We start from the raw sequence: 23,715 nt of genomic DNA on the forward strand, positions 1-23,715 counted from the left end.
AGTAGGCTCCTCATACAGTAAGTATGGTGTGTGTGTGTTTGTGTGTGTGTGTGTATGTGTCTGTCTGTACGCATTTGTGTGTCTTAGAAGAGGGTGAACGAGTACATGCCAGAATGTTTTAGTGGAGGAAAAGCATCTGTAAGCTGTGCCATCTTGAGAGAAGTTATGATTTCCCTCAGTCCAGCTGCAGCTCCTACAGTCTAGCTTCAGTAGTGTTCTGTTCCTTTTCAGAGGGACGGGGATGAGACTAGGAAAGGAGGCCAAAGGCCCACAGGATGACGTATGACATCCATTCGAACAGAGGGGGGAGGGGAGGGAGAGTAGAGGGGAGGGGAGACTGGAGAGGAGGGGAGGGAGAGTAGAGGGGAGGGGAGAGTGGAACTCTACTATTTCACTCACTCTATTAGAATTAATGATATTGTCTCAAACATCACAACCAATCTCATAGAACTAGAAGCAACTCTAATTCTATGGCCAAGCGAATGTTATTGGATTTCAGGATTTGCTCTCTTCACACATCCCACCTTTCCAGCTGCATCCGGAGCTGCTCTCTTCTGAAGAAGCAGGCTGGCCACTTCCATCTTCCCATACTTGGCTGCCACGTGAAGAGGACTGAACCCTTTCTGTAGAAGACATCAGGAGACACATCATCAACTTGAGACAGCCAGGGAGAACAGAGCTGCTCTGGCAACAAAACTGACAGGGAAAAGTCTAAATGGGATTCTTGGGACATCCAACTCTGACATCATCCCATTGAAGTTTAAATTTAAAACGGTTAAGGTTCAGGTTAGGTAAGGGTTATGGTTAAGTTTGGGGTTTAGGTTAGGGACATCCCAAGGATCCCGGGTAGCTCTAACCTAACTGACAGCACTATCTGTTATAAAGGAGAGCTGAGAGCATTCAAGATGTGCAAGGTTGCGCAACGTTGCAAACCTTTCAATAACAGGAAAGGACGGGACACCATAAGAAGTTAAATAACCTTAGAGCAGGGTCTCGTTCACATTAGCTTCATGGCCATGTGAAAGAAAGTATGGTGGGTGGACAAGGTGTTTGTCTTGCTCAGTGGGATGTTTCACCCTGAGAGAATATGTCACTGGGTCTGTTTCTCATATCCTATTCCTCATCTATAAAAGGATAGCGCATAATGTGGTCATGTTAATCTTGGCGTCCCTCTTTGTTAAGTCTCTCTGTGTTAGGAAAAGTATTTTAAGACATTAGGTCATATTTTCCAGAGTGATGTGGAACTCCCACAGATAACTTTCACACACAGCAACATTTGGCCTAATTGTCCTTATGTCGTAATTCATGCTCCATACTGCCATGTGAGTTTGATATCCCGTTATGGCCAACTTTTCTTCAGATGCCATTGTTTATTTTCTAACATCTCCAAAGGTATTCTACTTCTTGGTCCAAAGAGGATCCTCCGATCCTCCATGGTGTTATTGTTAAAACAAGTTGTTACACTGAAAAAGCCAAATGGAACAAAATGACTGTGTGTTTGGTTTGGTGCCCTCTGCAGTCACTGTACTGTGCAGTACCAACACAGCCAATCAACTGGACAGCTGTGACCTGACGTCATCTCTCTGGACAGCTGTCTAAGGTACTGTCCCCTCATATACAGTGTGTGTGTTTTAGACAGACAGACAGACAGACAGACAGACCTACAGAAACCTAAATATAAAGACCAATGACACAGACAGACAGACAGACAGACAGACAGACAGACAGACAGACAGACAGACAGAAACCTAAATATACAGACCAATGAGACAGACAGACAGGCAGGCAGACAGACAAACCTACAGAAACCTAAATATACAGACCAATGAGACAGACAGACAGACAGACAGACAGACAGACAGACAGACAGACAGACAGACAGACAGACAGACAGAGACAGAAACCTAAATATACAGACCAATGAGACAGGCAGACAGACAGGCAGACAGGCAGGCAGACAGGCACGCAGGCAGACAGACAGACAGACAGACAGACAGAGACAGAAACCTAAATATACAGACCAATGAGACAGGCAGACAGACAGACAGACAGGCAGGCAGGCAGACAGACAGACAGACAGACAGACAGACAGACAGACAGACAGACAGACAGGCAGACAGACAGAGACAGAAACCTAAATATACAGACCAATGAGACAGGCAGACAGACAGGCAGACAGACAGACAGACAGGCAGACAGACAGACAGGCAGACAGACAGGCAGACAGACAGACAGACAGACAGACAGACAGACAGACAGACAGAGTGGGGGAGAGCGAGAGAGAGATAGAGGCACAGTGGGGTTTACCCTTCATTAATCTATTCCTCTGACAGGGTGTCACCTTCAAGGACATCCTTCTGCAATATACACTGCCACATTATACATGCGCACACACCAATTCCCCAAAGTCTATGAAACACTCTTCTTTGACCTTCAAGAAGATCATACAGATGTAGAATCTTAATTTGATCACTCTTTTGTTGGTGAGAATTTTCCTGTACCGCATGAGCTTTGTGATTTACATAAATTCACTGAAAACCCCTACTAACATGGTTATATTAACAGTATTGCACTTTTTATGTAGACTGTTTTTAGCCAGCTAATAGCCTAACCACCGATCAAGCAACATTATGGACTAAATGTTCAAACCCTGTTACTGCAGGATTATTTGTCTGTAACAATATAGGTTAAAATAAGATCCTACATCTGTAACTCAATTATGTGTGTGGAAGCGCAAGGAAATTAGCTTCCATGTCATTTTCATCCTGATAAGGTTTAGGAAATTAACAAGAAACACCAGTGGTGAGGAACAGCGACTTCAAATTACTATTATTCTCCAATCAATAGTAGTAATGTGCAATCCACACTGTCCTTAGCCTGACTCTGCTGATCAACAACTGACTAAACCACAACCACCATGGTTGAACTGATAATAATACATTTAATTCTTTATTTGTGACTGCTGGCTTTTCATTTTCTGGTTGGACCTTAACTCAATCACACTGACCTTAGTGGAGGCTGACAGCGATGCACCCTGGTCCAGCAGCATGGCGGCTACGTCCTCGTGACCTTCGCGGGCAGCCAGGTGGAGGGGTGTGTAGCCTGACGTGGTGGCAGCGTTAGCAGAAGCCCCCCTCTGCAGCAGCTGCTGGACGATGTCGGCCTTCCCCAGCCGGCTGGAGATGTGCAGTGCTGTCTGGTCGTCCTGGAGGGAGACAAATACTATTATACTCTGTCTATTCACTTCACAATGTAAAAAAAAAGTGACACCACATCGTTTCACAGCCCAGTTAGACAATGAAGGACTCCCTGACCCCTAACATCTGCTCACCTTGGCCTTAGTCTCCACCTTCGCTCCATTCTGCAGCAGGTATCGCACCACGTCGGCCTGACCTGCCCGGGCTGCCATGTGCAGCGCTGTCTCCCCCCTCTGGAAAACACACACACACACACACACGTTTGTTTTACTATCCTTGTGGGGACCAAACAATGATTCCCATTCAACATCCTATTTTCCCTATAGCCCTAAAACGAATCTTAACCATAGCTTTAACCCCAAACTCCTAAACCTAAAATTGCCCTAAATTCTTGTCCCCACTAGGATAGTAAAACCAAACACACACACACACACACACACTTAACCTGCATGGTATGTATTACTCTATTTTGATTAGCTAATTCTTTTGGGTTTAATTTCTGAAGAGCTGAGTGTAGTGTAACACCTACCACGTTGGTGGTGTTGGGCGAAGCTCCGTGATGCGTCAGTGAGTTGACAATGTTCTCATGTCCCATGAAAGCGGCCACGTGAATAGGAGTGAGTCCAGACTGCAAGAAAATCACAATGATAGTCAATAATCAATAGCCTGGGTTCAGCTGTACCTACAGTATGTCTTAGAGTAAGGGAAACACACAGCTGTACCTAAACAAAATGATTCATTGTCTATGATCTTTGAAGTTCCCAGCCCTCTGTTCTTCCTACCCCTAACGCCCTGTGTTACCCCAGGCACAGCCCTCTGACCCTAGAGTACCTCTGTCACAGCCTGGATCGATGCTCCGTGTTTCAGCAGCAACTCCATCACTTTGGAGCGGTTCTTCTTGCAGGCGATGTGAAGCGGGGTGAAGCCGTTCTATAAACAAAACACACTCAACTCCTCAGGTATTTTGACACAGGTTTTAGTTTCTAAGGAAAACAACAGTTTCCTTTTACCCCTATTTTGTCTGTAGTATAAACATGTGAGAGAGGAACATCTTATTGTTAACCTAACTGAGTTTTATGCCCCAATAGTGTTACAACTGTCCACACAGTTTCTTCTTGCCAGTAAAACCTCAGTCACCACACCCATGGTTTCAGTCACCACAAAGCATGACAACATACATAGTGATGTGTGCCAAGACAGCCTTTTCTCTCAAAACACACACACATACACACAGGCGTGCACACATACACTCTCAAACACACACAACGTAGCTCTGCAGATGATCAAACCTAAGCCATTTGAAGGGAGTATGTACAGTGCAATCGGAAAGTATTCAGACCCCTTACCCTTTTCCACATTTTGTTACATTACAGCCTTATTCTAAAATGGATTAAATAAAAACATGTCCTCATCAATCTACACACAATACCCCATAATGACAAGACAAAAACAGGTTTTTAGACATTTTTGCAAATGTATAACAATAAAAAATATCACATTTGCATAAGTATTCAAACCATTTACTCAGTACTTTGTTGAAGAACCTTTGGCAATAATTACAGCCTCGAGTCTTGGGTATGACTCTACAAGCTTGGCACACCTGTATTTGGGGAGTATCTCCCATTCTTCTCTGCAGATCCTCTCAAGCTCTGTCAGGTTGGATGGGGAGCATCGCTGCACAGCTATTTTCAGGTCTCTCCAGAGATGTTCGATTGGGCTCTGGCTGGGCAACTCAAGGACATTCAGAGGCTTGTCACGAAGCCACTCCTACGTAGTCTTGGCTGTGTGCTTAGGGTGGTTGTCCTGTTGGAAGGTGAACCTTCGTCCCAGCCTGAGGTCCTGAGTGCTCTGGAGCATATTTTTGTTTCTCATGGTCTGTTGATGCTGTAGATGCCTTTTGGCAAACTCCAAGCAGGCTGTCACGTGCCTGTAATAGAATTTTAATGTATGTGCTTTTCTTATAACTAATTTCTGTGTTCAATTCATGTGGTGTTCTAATAATCAAATTCTGTGTTCATGCAAGTGACTGATTTAACAAATCCTCACTTAGCAGTATCTGGAATTTGGCAGTATGCCCAGACCTTGTTTTGTAAACGAACTAAAGATATCTTTGTTTCAAGGTCTCAGCTTAGAGAGGAGAAGCCTTGTGAGGTGTTGGTTTGTCAAATGTTATGAACCAGTGTTGGTCGGTCAAATGAATGAAACAAAACGGTAATGATGAATTAATTTACTAAATCATGCAAATATAACTTGTCTGTGTATAGCCATATACAATACAACTGCTGGGACTGCCCAAGCAGAGCTTCTGATTGACATGTGTACTATGGTGCATTGAGTTGGTTGGAACCTCTCTTAGTGTGATGACAAATAAAGGGTGATTTATTTAAGATTGACTTCAAGTGTCCCTGTATAGGAATTTCCACGACATGCCTTTTACTGAGGAGTGGCTTCCATCTGGCCACTCTACCAAAAAGGACTGATTGGTGGAGTGCTGCAGTGATGGTTGTCCTTCTGGAAGGTTCTCCCATCTCCACAGAGGAACTCTGGAGCTCTGTCAGAGTAACCATCGGGTTCTTGGTCACCTTCCTGACCAAGGCCCTTCTTCCCCGATTGCTCAGTTTGGCCGGGTGGCCAGCTCTAGAAAGAGTCTTGGTGGTTCCAAACTTCTTCTGTTTAAGAATGGAGGAGGCCACTGTGTTCTTGGGGACTGTCAATGCTGCAGAAATGTTTTGGTACCGTTCCCCAGATTTGCGCCTCGACACAATCCTGTCTCGGAGTTCTACGAAGAATTCCTTCGACTTGGTTTTTGCTCTGACAACTGTGGGACCTTATATAGACAGGTGTGTGCCCTACCAAATCCTGTCAAATTTACTGAATTTATCACAGGTGGACTCGAATCAAGTTGTAGAAACATCTCAAGGATGATCAATGGAAACAGGATACACCTGAGCTCAATTTCAAGTCTCATAGCAAAGGGTCTGAATACTAATGTAAATAAGTTTATTTTTTTAACCTGTTTTCGCTTTGTCATTATGGGGTATTGTGAGTAGATTGATGACAAAACATTTTTTATTTTTTTTATTTTATCAACTTTAGAATAATGCGAACTCTAAGAATCTATCCACTGTGTTGTTGTGAATGGTACAGTACTGAAGGACGGACGTGCATTGTCACAGCTCTGATGACTTTTATCAGTATGAAACAGGGAAGTTACTGCAGTCAGGAAGTGAGCCTGGCTGAAGAAAAAGACCCCACCCAGGGGCTGAGGACACAAACAGACACAACTCCCGGAACAATAAACAAGAGCAGCCAGCAGAATGACGGGACGTATCCGTCCCACCTTCTCCCACCTCTCAGGTCGCAGTTTCACGGTTCTGTGTGCACGGAAATGCTGCTATGAAAGATACCCACAGCAATTACACAGCTAAATAGCAAACAAAAGGAGACCACTGAAATGTGGACCAGTGTCATGTGGCACTGAAAGCTGCTTTTTAACTAACACTTACCGTGGTGCTCTATTTATTATGCTGTTAATAAATGTCAATTTCTAACTCAAATGGACAATAGTATTTTGAACTTGTGCACCCTGACTTTCTCTCCACCCCTTTCTCACCAGTGCTTTAGCGTTAGGGTTGGCCTTTTTGTCCACTATGAGCTTGGCCACTTTGTAGTGTCCACAGTGGGCGGCCACGTGTAACGCTGTCAGGTAGTCGTTGGTGACATCATCAACGGGGACATCGTTCTGAAGGAGGAGCTGGACACAGTTGATGTGGTCGCCCTGAGTGGCCATGTGCAGGGGGGACAGCCCGTTCTGAAAGGGTTACAGACATCATGGTATGTCAATGTTCTGTAGCAGCTGAAAATGTTAGATTACAGCAACGTTCTGTGATAATCAGAATTCTATCAGTGGTTGGAGATATTTGCAAACAAAACTTTAGATCAATGCTCTGCAAATGTTACCTGGATAAACATGTGTTTAACAGTAAGGTAGATGCAAGTGTTATCATTTTAGAAACCAAGTATATGATAAGAGAAGGCGCTACCTTTGTCTTGGACAGAATGGGGGCTCCGCGGTCCAGCAGGATCTCAACCACTTGTTCATGACCGCTCCTCGCTCCACAGTGAAGAGGTGTCAGTCCGTCCTACACACAACACAGTCAATAAGAACACAGAGCGGTGGAGCTTATGAAACATTCAGCCCACTATGGACTGAATGCAGAAAAGTGCATATCTTGATAATATTTAAGTGAACGCATACATACTGTAATAGAACAGAGTTAAAACATATAACAATGACAAAGTAGTGCATGTTAGGTAGTTAGGTATATACATGACAACATGCCTACTGCTACCACTAACAACAAGTCCTGTAGACCTCATATAGAAGGGAAGGCCATCATATAGACATATATACACAGTGCTGTATTTCATTTGCAGGTTGACGTTTATTGTCATGAGTCTTGCCCTGGAGGCAGAACTGAGCGATTTCCCCTAGAGGGGCCAGCTGCAAAGTCAAAATTGGCTTTATTGTTCAAATTCATGAAAACAAAAATGTGCTTTTTGGTTTTAATTTAAGGGTAGGGTTAGGCATCAGGGTTAGCTGTGTGATAAGGGTTATGGGTAGGGTCAGGTTTAAAATCAGATTGTATGACTTTGTGGCTGTGCCAGCTAGTGACCACTCTGCAGAGCTGCCTCCAGTACATGAGTCATCTCAATAAATGCTAACCTGCATTTAATTCTGTGAAGGCACTCACCTTGGTCTTGGCATCTATTTTGGATCCTCTGTCCAACAACAGTTTGACCATGTTACTATTGCCTCTTTTAGATGCCACATGGAGAGGTGTGATGTCATTCTGTTACAACACAGAGAGGAGGTAGGAGTGAGCCACACAATACAGAACTGGGAATATTATTTGGATGTCGTCCATATGGTAATACGTATGTGAGTAAAACTAAACAGCATCTGAATCCAGTAACAGAAAGATGCCAGCCTTCTATTGTTATAAAAACATCATCATTTTACAAACAATCATTCGATAAGCTGATATTCAAAGTATTCTGAATGGTATGTGTGGTGTGTATAATAACTAAGGGGGTGTAAAGCTGTCCATTGTTCAGTATTATTTATAAGCCATCTCTTGTGTAATTTACTGTGGAGCTAATCATTAATTACTGTCGACTTCAAACAGAAACACAAACATTACAGCCAGACGCTTCCGTTTCATATAATTACAGGCTGTCTCTGATGCCCATTAAGCTAACCTCTAACGCTGTTGGGTCTGTTGTTACACTCGTTGTTATGTGTTGTTATGATTGCAATACTATGAGTACAGGTTGTGGGAGGGGTGTGTGGGGGAGGATCTGAGCATTGTGTGAGTAATTTGGGTTGTGGTGTAAGACTGTTGTGGTTATTGCTCCATAGAGTGTAGTGGACTGTTGCTAGTAGCTCCTCCTGTCCAGCAGAGGGCGGAGCAGCATTACCCTGGCCATGAAGTCCACAGCTCCCCCACGATTCAGCAGAAGCGTGGCCACGTTGATGTTGCCATAGTGAGCAGCGATGTGGAGAGGAGTGAAGCCGCTCTGAGGAGAGCAGAGCACACAAACACAACGACACAGGAGTCAGAGACGACCACGGGACTGGTATCACTCTCTCAAATTACACTCGCGTAAGTTTACAGGCTGCTACTGTACACATCAACAATTCTCACTGTGGTAGAGCAACTCTTTGTTTTCAAAACCCAAACACAGATCCTGCCGACTAGAATGTGAATAGTAGCCTATGTTGACGTTCATATGGCATACCATTCAAAGAGATCATGAGCTTTCATGATTATTTCATCCTTACCACAGTGTAATTCTGGACCATAACACGTTGCCTACCACACAAGAAGGTTAGACACAGTGCCATGAAGTCCCCAGTTACAGACTGTAGTTTATGTAGAATTTCAACAACAGCCAAGAGGCCTTGTCGTGTCAAAGCACAAACGTACCATAAATAGGTTACGTCTTCATATGTCAATGTAACGTATATCGTTCAATGGTGATTTCATAATGAAACCATGGCTTAGAGGGAAACAGCTGCCGAAGCAAGAGGAATATAATGGGAAAGGGCACATCAGGGAGGAACTTTTAGATAAAGCTATCTAATGAGGGAGATCATTTAAGATAAAGCCAATGATCCTGCACAAAGCAGGTGGTCACCAAAGCTTCCTGCACATAAACCACTAAAGTCATGAGCATTATAAAAACTGTTCTATTTCTATTCTAAAAGGATAAACAAATCAGCTTGACCTCTGAGGTTTCATACAAATAAGACATAGTTCTGCATTAAACACTTCTTAATCATAAACTGTGTCAATATCTCTGTCATTCACCATACGACACAGATGGTTCCATTATATTTAAAACACATTAGGAGTTAATCCAACTATCCAAACTATTGATTGGCAATGCTTTTAGCATCTACTATCATGCAGTGCGGTTCAGGCTCAAATATCTACAAGTACAAAGCCAAGTAAAGATACTAGCCATGCCGGCCAAAACAGGCATTCTGAGAAGGCAGTCCTCTCTGCCATAATTTGTTGTGGTGGAGTCCTTCTGTCATTTTTAGTTTGGAAACAGCACCAACAAGAGGTAACTCATGTCCCATGCACTATGGAGGTTAAGATATACAGTACCGGTCAAAAGTTTGGACACACCTACTCAAGGGTTTTACTTCATTTTTACCATTTTCTTCATTGTAGAATAATAGTGAAGACATCAAAACTATGAAATAACACATATGGAATCATGCAGTAACCAAAAAAGTGTTAAACAAATCAAAATATATTTTATATTTGAGATTCTTCAAAGAAGCCACCCTTTTGCTTGATGACAGCTTTGCAAAACTACATCATGAAGTTGGTTGAGAGAATGCCAAGAGTGTGCAAAGCTGTCATCGAGGCAAAGGGTGGCTACTTTGAAGAATCTCAAATGTAAAATATATTTTGATTTGTTTAACACGTTTTTGGTTACTACATGATTCCATATGTGTTATTTCATACTTTTGATATCTTCACTATTATTCTACAATGTATAAAATAGTCAAACATAAAGAAAAACCCTGGAATGAGTAGGTGAGTCCAAACTTTTGACTGCTACTGTAAATGCAGTCTAATAAACTAACAAGTAGACAATTTCTCTGCTGCTGGGAGGCTGGGTTCTTTAACAAACATAATAGGCCAGATTATGATCAAAATACAGTATGATAAACAGTAACACTTAGGTATTGTAAGTATTGTGTCATAACATTATTTATCATTAACCAGGATATCGGTCTTGGAACCCATGGAACCCTCCTAGCCTCCAGCTACAGATATCCACAGTCCACATCAGTATTAGTAAGACATGATGCAATATTACTCTATCTACCAGTAATAAGAGACACGCTACATGAATGAAGTGATGGAGAAAATACAAAAGAAAACTGAAAAAGAAGGGAGATATGGGGCTGCAAAAACACTAGTGCATGATACAGGAGGTTGTTTTCTGGATTTGTTTAAGCTATGATGGATAGAATAAGTACAGTACAGTGTACAGGTATACCTCTGTCGTTTTATTCACCATCATCTAGGGGAGACGGCACAAGGCCGGCCAAGAGAGGAGAGAATGGGTGGTTAGTGTGTGCACAACATCCCACAACGAGGAGAGATTACAGGTGGAGTTACTGGAGTAGGTCTCTAGTGGGCCAGAGAGGTTTTGAATCGCTCAACTTTATACAGAAACTGTTATTAATGTTAAGAGTAAAAGTTGCAAAGTTCCAAACAAAACTGTCAGTTGTGGTTAAATTGTTCTGCAGGATATAAGGTCACAGTACAGAATCAGCTATGTCTCTTTATATCCAGCTTTCCTTCTCTCCTCTCTGTATTGTCTTACTGAGAATAATGTAATGCATTATCACACATGCACCTACACATTATTACACACAAACCTCAAAGTAAAAAAACATAAGAAAACAATTAAATAAACAAAGAAACACATTTAAACAATTTGATTAAGACGTATGATCCTACTCATATAAGAAACGAGCCAGAAAAACAGAGGTGAGAGACAAAGGGAGAGAGACAACATTTGCAGAATGTGGTGTAGTGGTCACCTTGGACTCCACATCTGCGTTGCGGTCATTCTGGAGCAGTAACGCTGCAGCCTTGGTGTCGTCCTTGCGGGCGGCGATGTGCAGGGCGGGCAGACGCACCTTGCCCTTGGTGTCATTCTCCAGGAGCAGAGACACCACTTGGTCATGCCCCTGCTGCAGCGCCACCGCCAGAGGGGTGAACCCGTCCTGTTAGAGGGGGATAGGGGTAGTACTGTATTACTAAAGACAATGTGTTACAAGAACAGTGGGGTATCGCTATGGGAACAGCTATGCCTGCTATGCTCTTTGATGTCTGTATGCCATTTAGATCAGTTTCGGATAGATGACGTCATAGAACCTCATGCAAATTGAAAATATTATGGAAATCTAGTAGGGCTGTCAGAGTTAATGCGAACATGAGTTCACTTTTTTTTTCATTTTCGTGCAAAAAATGTTTTTATCTTGATTAATCGCATTGTCTGAAAGCCTTGAAAATACAGTGAAAATATCCAAAATACATGATCTATACATCTAAAAACCGCAACCCCCCCACCAAAAAAAATATAATTAATACATATATATGTTGACATTGAGGTTAAAGAAAGAGTGCTTTATGAATGTACCTGGTTTTGTTAACCGTTACTTAGGATAAAATCAAGACGTCAATATTCTTGTAATGCTTTTGTATAAACAAATCTTACATTACAGCTCAATAATCGTGATTAATCACAGCCAATCCTGCGATTAGCTCGATTACATTTTAATGACAGCTGTAAAATCTATATTACACAAAGTCCAACCAAATATTTGTCTTTTTTCCTTTTTTATATCCTTTACAAAAATCTGTTGACAACACCAACATGCCAAAATATATTGTACTTAAAACATAAAGATGCACATTTCACACTATATCCATTACATCTGACAGCAAGCAGGAGCATGTACTGCATACATTACATAACAGTAAAGAACACTTCTCTCCCACAATCATACATCACTTACATGTTACAATATGCATGTGCGTGTGTGTGTGTGTGTGTGTGTGTGTGTGTGTGTGTGTGTGTGTGTGTGTGTGTTAGTGGACCATTTGCTTTCTCAAGGACAGTTTTCTTTCTCATGTTGGACCAGTGGACCAGACCAGTGGTTTTTACTGGTGGATTTTCATCAGAGGCAGTCCTGTCTCCAGCAGCAGGCAGCTCTCAGTGTAAATGGGCCATAGAGGCTGGCAGGGGGATAAAGGACTTTATCTCCGGCCTGCTCAAGGTCATTCAGCTCTACTATACACTACCAATCAATGAAGCGCTGCCTGCTGAAGTCCCTGAATGCAGCATGGAGAGAGAGAGAGAGAGAGAGAGAGAGAGAGAGAGAGAGAGAGAGAGAGAGAGAGAGACTGACAGAACCAGATTGGGAGAGAGTGAGTGAAGGGGAGGGAGGCAGTTTACAATAGAGAGAGTGAGGTAGGAAAGGAGGGAAGGAGAGGGAGGTAGTAACAGAGAAGAGAAAGAGGGAGATGGAAATAGAGGAGGAGGAGGAGGGAGGGGATGAAGAGATAATAGGGAGGAAGGGAGAGAGAGAGGGAGAGAGAGAGAGAGCGAGCGAGAAAGCAAAGGACAGAGAGAGAGAGAGCGAGCGAGAAAGCAAAGGACAGAGAGAGAGAGAGACAGACAGCGAGAGAGACAGAGAGAGAGAGGACAGAAAACAACATAACAGGCAGGGTGGGAGGGATGGAGGGGACACACAGGTACCTCGGTGGCCATACTCTGGCTGGAGTTGTGTTCCAGGAGGAAGCGAACCACCTCAATATGGTTCTCCTGGGCTGCCATGTAGAGCGGGGTGAAGCCATTCTACAAGAGAGGACCAACAGGAAACTCATCACAACAGCAACAATCAACCATAAAGCACACAGTGTAGCCTATATTATGTTATAACGTGGCATTGTTGAATACTCGTTTCTGATTGGCTTGAGGGCATTCTAGAGCGTGCATTATTTCCAAATAATGCAAGGTACAGTTTATCAGCAATATAGAATTCAATGTCTATAGTTAAATCTAGCATGTTCAATGTTTGAGTTGCTTTTGGAAGCAAAAGTCGAATTGAATACATTATTGGCATGGTTGAATTAGATTTTCATAGTAGCAAGCTATAACTGAAGGCTTGGTTAGCTAAACAATCAAGTATTTTTGTTTGGTTTCCAAGGCAACTACTGTAGCTACTGTATCTAGTAAACTTGCTAGATACTTCAGTGGATGGTGAACACATTAGATTAGAACCATGGTATAAAACAGATAATCAACTCGGTGCTCTATGCGTTCTTTGGCAAATAATGCAACTCCGTGGAAGGGGAGTTCCCTATAGCGCATCGTGAAACACACCTCGTTCATTATTTTCCATAAAAAGCATTGCCCCTCGTTGATTATCCCTTACATAGACAAATATATCATACTTTATCATACCAGAGCTCAGAGAATTATACAGTACCATACAAAGTATATTACACAACTTCCACAGTAACTGTGCCTAGTGAAAATAAGCACTCTGATTTTTTAAAATTAAGAATCTACACTACATGACCAAAAGTATGTGGACACCTGCTTGTCGAACATCTTGTTCCAAAATCATGGGCATTAATATGGAGTTGGTCCCCCATTTGCTGCTATAACAGCCTCCACTCTTCCAGGAAGGCTTTCCACTAGATGTTGGAACTTTGCTGCAGGGACTTGCTTCCATTCAATCACAAAAGCATTAGTGAGGTCGGGCACTGATGTTCGGCAATTAGGTCTGGCTCGCAGTCGGCGTTCCAATTCATCCCAAACGTGTTTAATGGGGTTGAGGTCCAGGCTCTGTGCAGGCCAGTCAATTTCTTCCACACCAATCCCGACAAACCACAAAGTTTGTAGCACAGAATCATCTAGATCATCATTGTATGCTGTAGCATTAAAATGTCCCTTTACTTGAACTAAGGGGCCTAGCCCGAACCATGAAAAACAACTCCAGCCCATTATTCTTCATCCACCAAACTTTACAGCTGGCACCATGCATTTGGGCAGGTAGTGTTCTTCTTGCATCCGCCAAACTCCTTCGTTGGACTGCCAGATGGTGAAGTGTGATTCATCACTCCAGAGAATGTGTTTCCACTGCTCCAGAGTCTAATGGTAGCGAGCTTTACACCACTCCAGCCGACACTTGGCATTGCGCATTGTGATCTTAGGCTTGTGTGCTGCTGCTTGGCCATAGAAACCCATTTCATGAAGCTCCCGACGAACAGTTCTTGACGTGACGTTGCTTCCAGAGGCAGTTTTGAACTCTGTAATGAGTGTTGCAACAGAGGACAGACGATTTTTACGCACTTCAGCACTCAGCAGTCCCGTTCTGTGAGCTTGTGTGGCCTACCACTTCACGGCTGAGCCATTGTTGCTTCTAGACGTTTCCGATGTTTGTCTATGGAGATGCATGGCTGTGTGCTCCATTTTATACACCTGTCAGCAACAGGGTGTGGGTGAAATAGCCAAATCCACTAATTTGAAGGGGTGTTCACCTACTTTTGGCCATGTAGTGTAGCTGTTATTGGCAGAGTGGTTTGAAACTCTCTTTGTTATTGGTCTATTAACATATACTGCCTGGTGACTGCCAGGCAGGCCAAAATCATCCCACCAAAACAGGCAGAAATTTTAAACAGCTCTTACAGTAAAACAATATTATTATTATTTCCACAATTTCACAGTATTATTCCAACCTCATAGTGTGGAAATATACACTAACATTAAAAAGTTTGGGGTCACTTAGAAATGTCCTTGTTCTTGAAAGAAATGCACATTTTTTTGTCCATTAAAATAACATCAAATTGATCAGAAATACAGTGTATACATTGTTAATGTTGTAAAATCACTATTGTAGCTGGAAACGGCTGATTTTTAATGGAATATCTACATAGGCGTACGGAGGCCCATTATCAGCAACCATCACTCCTGTGTTCCAATGGCACGTTGTGTTAGCTAATCCAAGTTTATCAGTTTCAAAGACAAATTGATCATTAGAAAACCCTTTTGCAATGATGCTAGCACAGCTGAAAACTGTTGTTCTGATTAAAGAAGCAATACAACTGGCCTTCTTTAGACTAGTTGAGTATCTGGAGCGTCAGCATTTGTGTGTTCGATTACAGGCTCAAAATGGCCAGAAACAAAGATCTTTCTTCTGAAACTCATCAGTCTATTCTTGTTCTGAGAAATTAAGGCTATTCAATGCGAGAAATTGCCAAAAAACTGAAGATCTCGTACAACACTGTGTACTACACCTATCACAGAAATGCAATGCTATTTTAATGGACCAAAAATGTGCTTTTCTTTCAAAAACAAGAACATTTCTAAGTGATTCCAAACTTATGAACGGTAGTGTAAATAAAACACAAGCAAATCACATTTTTGACTGAACTGGGCCTTTAAATGTTTATGTGAGGGGATATGGCCTGCAGTGTGAATCCTGTACAGATTCCTTATCATTAGAATGTGTGTATAATGATGGGTTCTGATGTGCTCTGTATCTATGACCTGAGCTTATGTATAGTATGTGTGTGTGTGTTATGGATATCCTACCTGAGACTGTGCGTTCACATTGGCTCCATTGGTCACTAGCTCTTTCACCACTTCCGTTTGGCCGGCCAGGGAGGCTATGTGAAGAGCGGTGTTTCCTTTCTGGATTAGAGAAGAGAATGAGAGGCATGTCAGTTTATCCCTCCCCCACATGTCCCAGTGTCCCCGTGTACCTCATGGCTGCACCCCCGGCGCATTGTTTGCATTGTGATGACAGTAGTGGCATATGCCGTGTCTACTAAAAGGACATAGATATATCCCTCCCCTCGAGGTAGAGAAGGAATGAGTTGAAGACAGGTGTCTTGATTACAACATTTAAAACAAAAAAGCAGGAGTGCAGATATCCTGCCCATTCAGCCAAACATGACCTTTACTGTGCCTCCTTAGACTAGTGTCTGAGGTTTCATTTGAAGAGCTGAAGAGTTTGATGAGTAGTTTGAAGACTCTCCTTAGTGTTGCATTTTTCATAGTGCGCAGAATTGACATATAACTAGTGTCTGCTTCCATTGGGAGAGAGGGAATACTGAACACTAAATGGTAGCTACAGTCTCCAAGTCTGTCTATGAACAAACATGGACATGCTGCTGACCACACTGATGCTGACCACACTGATGCTGACCACTGAATGCTAAGCTCATGTTGTGTTTGTGACCAACAGGGAATCGAACCTGGGTCCTCTGCACATCTCACTGAATATCAGCCCTAGGAGCTACCATGAGAAAAGGTTCCTCATCATGCTTGTAGTTCACTGAATCATCCCCTCGGTGTTGTCTGACAGCAATAAAGCAGTGACAGAAGCAGAGTGGGACGCACCTTGGTCGCCGCGTCCACATTGGCTTCTAGCTTCAGCAGCTCAGCCACCACCTCTACATGACCCTCCTTAGAGGCCAGATGAAGAGCATTCAACCCATTCTGAATGAAATGAAAGAAAGTAGTTTAAATACATCTATGGCACCCAGCCTACATTCTCTGAAAGAGAGACAGGTTGCGCCCTTGGTGTGAGATTACTCAGACTTTCAAGTACCTTCAAATGACTAATTGATGTTGTGGCCTTGATTTAAATTTGACAAATTTATCACACAGCCGCAGGATTAAATGTATTTGATGGAAATAGTTTCAGTTACATTGACTGATACACTCTTAGAAAAAAATGGTTCAAAAAGGGTTCTTCAGCTGTCCCCATAGGAGAACCCTTTTGAGTTCTAGGTAGGAACCTTCTTGGTTCCAGGTAGAACACAAAAGGGTTCTGCCTAGAACCCAAAGGGTTCTACCTAGTGCCAAAAAGGGTTCTACATAAGGCTCTCCTATGGGGACAACCAAAGAACCCTATTAGGTTCTAAATAGCATCTTTATTTTCTAAAAGTGCATATTGTGTACAAAATGGGAATAAATTGAAGAGCAGATGTTGGATGAATAGCAATCCACCTGGTTGCAGATGTTGATTTCTACCCCAGACTTGAGGTAGTCCAGGGCCTTCTCCAGGTTCCCAGCCCGCGCTGCTCGCAGGTAACTGGCATTGCTGTCCGACTAAGGAGATAGAGAGAGACAGAGAGAGAGAGATAGGTCAAATCCAGGCCACATACTGTAGTGTACATACAATATATTTTCCTACTGCTGAATAGCAGAGGGCTAGAACGAAAGCACCGGTTCACATTCTCAGTAGTCACAGCGATAAACACTCACACACAAAAAGTATATAACAAAATCTCAGATACCGGACCAGTCATGTCTTTCTCAAAATGTCCTTTACCTTCTGTAGAATTATAGCTACATTTCAACTGTATTGTAAAATACTGTATCAGTAGATAAAATAACACAGACATCCCAAAGATCAAGCAAAACCAATTGAGCTTTTATCCTAGTAAATGGTGTTATTCTACGTCATCCTTTCTTCTTATCCCATACCAGGACGTTGTGATGCCAGCAGCGTCAAACACATTATATCCCATGACTCCTGAATCAACACAATGGTGGGTGGTCCTGGTTGTCACTACCGAGACTTCTCTCTTCTGGTACAGACAAGAGAGACACACTCAGAAGACCTCCTCTCGACAGAGAGAAGGGCAATTCCCTGTGTCCCTGAGACTCTGATTTTTCACTTTAAAAATGAATGTCAAACAAAAACCAATGGCTGCAAAGTTAAACAAACAATACAACTCTGCACAAGGACTAGTTTTAACAATTTCCACAGAACATTTTACAAAAACACATCTACGTGAAGAACAATGCAGTTGCAAAGTTTGGTAACAGAATGACGGTTTGTAATGTTTGTGCTATCATTCTGTTACCAAATTTTGCATCTGCACTGTTCCTCAAAGTAAATGTGTGTTTGTAAAATGTTTTAATTAGCCACTGTGCATATAGTTGCATGGTGTGTTTAACTTTGCAGTCACTATGTTTTGTTGACATACATTTTAATGTGAAATATCGGAGTCTTAGTGTCACTCTGTTACCGTGGAATAACTGCATTCTCTCTCTTCTGCTTGGCTCTTTACTAATTTAAAATAGAAAGAGGGCTTTGTGCACAAAAATAAATGACAACAAGCAATTTTTTGATTTTGCCCATTAAACAAGTGTGTGTGTGTGCATGCGTATGTATGAGTGAGTGTGTGCGTGTGTGTGCGCGTGTGTGTGCGCGTGTGAATCCGTCTTATCAGCTCACGTCAGATTGTTCTGTTTGTGTCTGGGATACTTGACAGAGACCGACACATAGCAGAGTCTGCATATTTGCTGGCTGTAATTGTATGAAGTTGATTTCTAAAACCCAGCACCAGTGCACATGTCCTCAGAGCATGCAGTTGAGACAGACTGCTACATAACAGGAGCTCAGAGACAAAATACCACTGAATTAAACCAAGTCCCAGACCTTCTAATTTTAGCACGTTTCCAGAGACACTTACAGTAAACTGGCAGACCCAAACAACATGAATGCCACAACCTTTTCCCCACCCACATACTTTTCCAGGAATAACTGATGGGCAAAAGCTGGCTTGACAAACAGCCAAAATATAAATGACCAAGACATGTTTCCAGATTGCTCCAGTGATAGGGAATCAGAGTGGACTGTGGGAGCAATTTCAGAAGAAGCGTGTGTTTGTGAATCCCACAAGTGAGTGGAGAACCTATTCATTTCCTTGAAGTAAAACACATTAGCAGAGATCTAGTAGTATCTTAGTATCTCCGCTGTAGAATACATAAATGCCTGTTTCCTTTTCCAAACACAAGCCCCGAGGACAGAACAGTGGCAGTAAGCTATTTGTGTCATTTCTTTGCTTTCGTCTTTGAAGAGATTAGTGGTACATACTGTATGGAAAAATGCCATGTTTCTCATTTAAATATTTTCAGTAATAAAACCGTAGTGCAGTGACTATGTATATTAGTATAGCTAAAGAGCATTGTTTTGTACATAACAGAGGCAATAATTGTGAATGTGAATCTGAGGAGGGCTAATATCAAAAGTGATGACCATCCTATGATCTCTCCAGTGTTGGACAACTCCTCCTTAGCCTAAAACACTACGTGACACCTGTCCTTCACAGTGAACTGTTCAGCCAGCTGGCAGACTCCTTCGCCCATTTAACTATCCCATCCACTCCAGACCACGTCATTAAATTACCCCTGGACCTCTTGCGCCAATTGGTATTTTCTCAGTTAGAGACAACACATTATCTCGATGATTTGTCGTGACATTGAGCTCTGGACACCAAAATATCCAAAACAAAACATGAGGATTTTTTTTCTTCTTGTGCAAATACACAAGCATACAAACTTTCCCACAGTGTATGGTGGCTGTAAGTGACTGTCAAGGATCTCTGAGAATAGCGTATTTGTTCAGTGTCAGATGCTTGATTCAGACTTCTGACATAAACATGTGAGGCCTCTTACTGTTCCGCTGTCTCATTGCTGTTGACAGTCAGACAACGACACATTCATTTACTTGTCAAGCCATGACGTCGACATACAAATGACTTAAATGTAAATGTAAATGTAATACAAAACGCAAGACATACATTTTTAAGTACCATCCTTCTTTTACTTTCTAGACAAGCACATCAGGCTAAATGTACTTATTGTAGCCTATGCAATTTCATTATACAGAATATAATTTGGAGTTTTTAAAAGTACAGGATAATGGATGGTGGTATGCAGGATACTGTGCTAGTGCTCCTCTGAAGCCTTGTGCAACTTTAATTGAAGAGCCCTCACATTTAAGCCTATATAACTGACTTATGTTCGTCAGACATTTATTTCACAAGCTATAAACTCTCTCCATGGTCACCACTCTCACTAAGACATTGATGAAGTGATCACGTGCAGTGTTTCCCTGAAGACGTTTTGCTATGTCTATCATTCACCATAAGGGAATCACTCAGATTCCCTGTTGTTCTTCAACATTCTGCTGTAACGTATCTAAAGGGGATAACCTTGAATATGAATCCACAGTGAGTTCAGTGACACTAGTGGCCCTGGTGCATGACAGAGAAGGCTAGACTACAGTACAGTATAGACCAGTAGAGGCTCCTCAGAGGAGGAAGAGAAGGACCATATTCCTCAGTGAATTATTATTATTTTTTTACAGTGAAACATTACAAAAGTTATGCTTTTTAGATAAAACTATACTAATTATATTCACGTCATTAAATAATTGATTAAAAAACAACTTTTTTGCAATTAAGGTCTACCATTTTTGCAATTAAGCACTCTAGGGTAGCACAATGGTTTAGCCGGTGGACAGCTAGTTTCAGGCCTCCTCTGGGATCATTGACTTCAATACAAAACCTTGGAGGTTCATTATTCTCAATCCCTTACATAGACTACCTATCTGGCCGGCTGGCTAGCCCACCATATCCGGACAACCAGGTAGGATCCAGATAGGGCCGGCCAGATTGGACTGACCGGCCGGACCTACAAGGTCCCATCTGGTTAACTGGTCCACACAGGATAGCGTTGCTGACCTGTCTGGCAGGCCGACCGGACCTATCTGGGACCGACCGGCTGCATAGAATGACCGGATAGGGTTAGCTGGCCAGATTGGACCGACTGGCTGGCCGGCCTTACAAGGTTCCATCCGGACCTATCTAGCTGGCCGGACGGACCGGACTTCCAGATGACGTCCTCCAACCTATCAGAGCTTTTGCAGCATGAACTGACAATTTTTATTTATCTGTTATTTTACCAGGTTGACTGAGAACACGTTCCCATTTGCAGCAACGACCTGGGGAATAGTTACAGGGGAGAGGAGGGGGATGAATGAGCCAATTGTAAACTGGGGATTATTAGGTGACCGTGATGGTTTGAGGGCCAGATTGGGAATTTAGCCAGGACACCGGGGTTAACACCCCAACTCTTACGATAAGTGCCATGGGATCTTTAATGACCTCAGAAAGTCAGGACACCCGTTTAACATCCCATCCGAAAGACGGCACCCTACACAGGGCAGTGTCCCCAATCACTGCCCTGGGGCATTGGGATATTTTTTTAGACCAGAGGAAAGAGTGCCTCCTACTGGCCCTCCAACACCACTTCCAGCAGCAACTGGTCTCCCATCCAGGAACTGACCAGGACCAACCCTGCTTAGCTTCAGAAGCAAGCCAGCAGTGGTACGCAGGGTGGTATGGTGGGGACATGTCCACCCAATCAAAGGGTCAGAGATTGAATCTAGTACTAAAAGCATACGCTAAAGCTAGCTAGCACCGCAGTGCATAAAATGTGGTGAATAGTTGACTCAAAGAGAAAAATACAATAGTTGAAGAGTTTTAAACAAAGGAGAAGCGAGAGCAAGAGTGAGAGAGATTTTTTTAACTTTCCCTTACTTAGCTAGCGAATGCAGTTGGCTAGTTTAGCCTACATAAACACCCGGCTCAAACAGAGTTGGATGCTATATTAGCTAGATGGCTATGGCTATCCAACACTGGAACTTTCCAAGTCAAGGTTTTATTCATTTATTACCAACGAGCCCGCCGGTGTAACTGCTAACTGCTTGCTGTACACTGTACTGCATGATTGTAGCGGGTTTACTAAAGCGTTAGTTCTAGTAGCTATGTTGACTATGACGTTAGCTAATATGGTGACAACAATGGAGGCTGTATATAGGGGTAAGCCGTTATGGTATGAAGGTTTGGCTTGGAAAAGTTTTTTCCCTGGTCACAGACAGCTGTTGTATTGTACACTGAAGTCCACAAGCAAAGGGAAAAGGTGAGAGGAGGAGAGCGCGTAGATGTGAGAAATAATTAAACAACGAGCAAAGTGATCATGCTGTTTGTATGTTGCTGCTATGAAAGTGAACTGTATGTGATGGTGATCAGGGGAGTATTCATTCTGACGATTCTGTTGAAAAAACATTCTTAAATGGAAGCAAACAGATTAAAAACGGGGAGAAAAATACCTGAATTTGTGCAATAGAAATTATTATACCCTAGATCAGCTAGATGCAGGCAAGAGTGTGCAAGGCGGTATTGAACGTGTCACTGTCTGTCACATTGATTACTCACATTTATACACCTACGTGGTAAACTTTCATCAATAAGCTAGGTTGTAGCAACCTCATGATGGGTATAGGGAAAATGTTTGCATCATGTAGTTGCCTAAACCTATCGCTGTTACATTGAGCTGGGTGAATGGAATATGAGTGACAGTCATCCAACATGCTGTAATAGAGATAAGGCCATGCACATAAAAAATAAATAATTGTCTTCCCTTATCTTAAACGGCACTGACCGCCCCTGATGTACATGGACTGTACAAAACATTAGGAACACCTGCTCTTTCCATGACATAGATTAACCAGGTGAAAGCTATGATCTCTTGCTAAATTTACTTCAATCAGTGTAAATGAAGGAGAGGAGATGGGTTAAAGAAGGATTGTGTATGTGTGCCATTCAGATGGTGAATGGACAATACAAAATATGTAAGTGCCTTTGAAAGAGATATGGTAGTAGGTGCCAGGCGCTCCAGTTTGAGTGTGTCAAGAACTGCAACGCTGCTCGGTTTTTCACACTCAACAGTTTCCAAGAATGGTCCACCACCCAAAGACATCCAGCCAACTTGACACAACTGTGGCAGCATTCTTATGGGACACCTTGTATACTCCACGCCCCGACGAATTGAGTATGTTCTGAGGGCAAAATGGGGTGCAACTCAATATTAGGAAGGTGTTCCTAATGTTTTGTACACTCAGTATACAAAGGCAACTAGGCGACAGTCATTTAAAAGCATTCGCTCTATCCCAGGCAAATGACTAGTGACACAAGTGACAGTCATTTCAAATATCATCCCATCACATTCAAGTCAGAGAGAGAAAACCGTCTTTGTGTTTGAAGCCTTACAGAGGATGGAGACAGATTATCTTTGAAAATATGATTAAACTTTGCAGAGCAGAAGTTCAAAGAAATTAGGCCATTAAAGAGTAGGCTGAGCCTGAAGGAATCACATTAATCTACAGTTAGATAAAGCTGGATGTCAATGGAACGGAGGCTCCGTCGTTCTTATTCTCTGTTAAATGAAAAAGCTCTAATTTACTGATTCATCAAAATTAGAGCTTTACTTACTTACAGCATCTCACAACGGCAACCATGTGGCACATTTAATGTTAAGCTGCTGTAAAAATGACAATCAATATCTTCATGTACAGTATGCCTATTAGGAATGTGCTCTGCTGTGTGTATCCTCCTGTATCGAGGCAGAGTAGAGCTGCAAAGATTTTTTTGCTGAATTAGTGTTTGGCCCAGATTTCACTTATGACATCATTGAGTCCGGGGATTACTGTTTTGTGTGGAGTGATTTTCTCTCCAATATCTCCCACTGACATGATGTCAAAGTG

The 23,715-nt window shown here is 42.5% G+C and overlaps 1 protein-coding gene across 6 annotated transcripts in view; it reads right to left on the reverse strand.

The window, feature by feature from the left end:
• Positions 1–23,715, reverse strand: part of LOC135511092 (ankyrin-3-like) — a 125,028-nt gene that overhangs the window by 55,706 nt on the left and 45,607 nt on the right. For 4 of the 6 annotated variants that reach the window (XM_064932620.1, XM_064932622.1, XM_064932623.1 and 1 more), the window contains exons 2-16: positions 17,322–17,423; positions 16,710–16,808; positions 15,900–15,998; positions 13,056–13,154; positions 11,332–11,517; positions 10,782–10,805; positions 8,679–8,777; positions 7,952–8,050; positions 7,241–7,339; positions 6,811–7,008; positions 4,029–4,127; positions 3,727–3,825; positions 3,332–3,430; positions 3,008–3,205; positions 525–623 (exon numbers count right to left, since the gene is read on the reverse strand). In XM_064932620.1, the coding sequence (XP_064788692.1) occupies positions 525–623; positions 3,008–3,205; positions 3,332–3,430; positions 3,727–3,825; positions 4,029–4,127; positions 6,811–7,008; positions 7,241–7,339; positions 7,952–8,050; positions 8,679–8,777; positions 10,782–10,805; positions 11,332–11,517; positions 13,056–13,154; positions 15,900–15,998; positions 16,710–16,808; positions 17,322–17,423 (1,698 nt within the window). The remainder of the gene's footprint in view (positions 1–524; positions 624–3,007; positions 3,206–3,331; positions 3,431–3,726; positions 3,826–4,028; positions 4,128–6,810; positions 7,009–7,240; positions 7,340–7,951; positions 8,051–8,678; positions 8,778–10,781; positions 10,806–11,331; positions 11,518–13,055; positions 13,155–15,899; positions 15,999–16,709; positions 16,809–17,321; positions 17,424–23,715) is intronic. The other 2 variants (XM_064932624.1, XM_064932625.1) reach the window with 1 other exon arrangement.

The sequence above is a fragment of the Oncorhynchus masou genome, chromosome 23, assembly GCF_036934945.1.
Source record: "Oncorhynchus masou masou isolate Uvic2021 chromosome 23, UVic_Omas_1.1, whole genome shotgun sequence".
Classification (NCBI taxonomy): domain Eukaryota; kingdom Metazoa; phylum Chordata; class Actinopteri; order Salmoniformes; family Salmonidae; genus Oncorhynchus; species Oncorhynchus masou.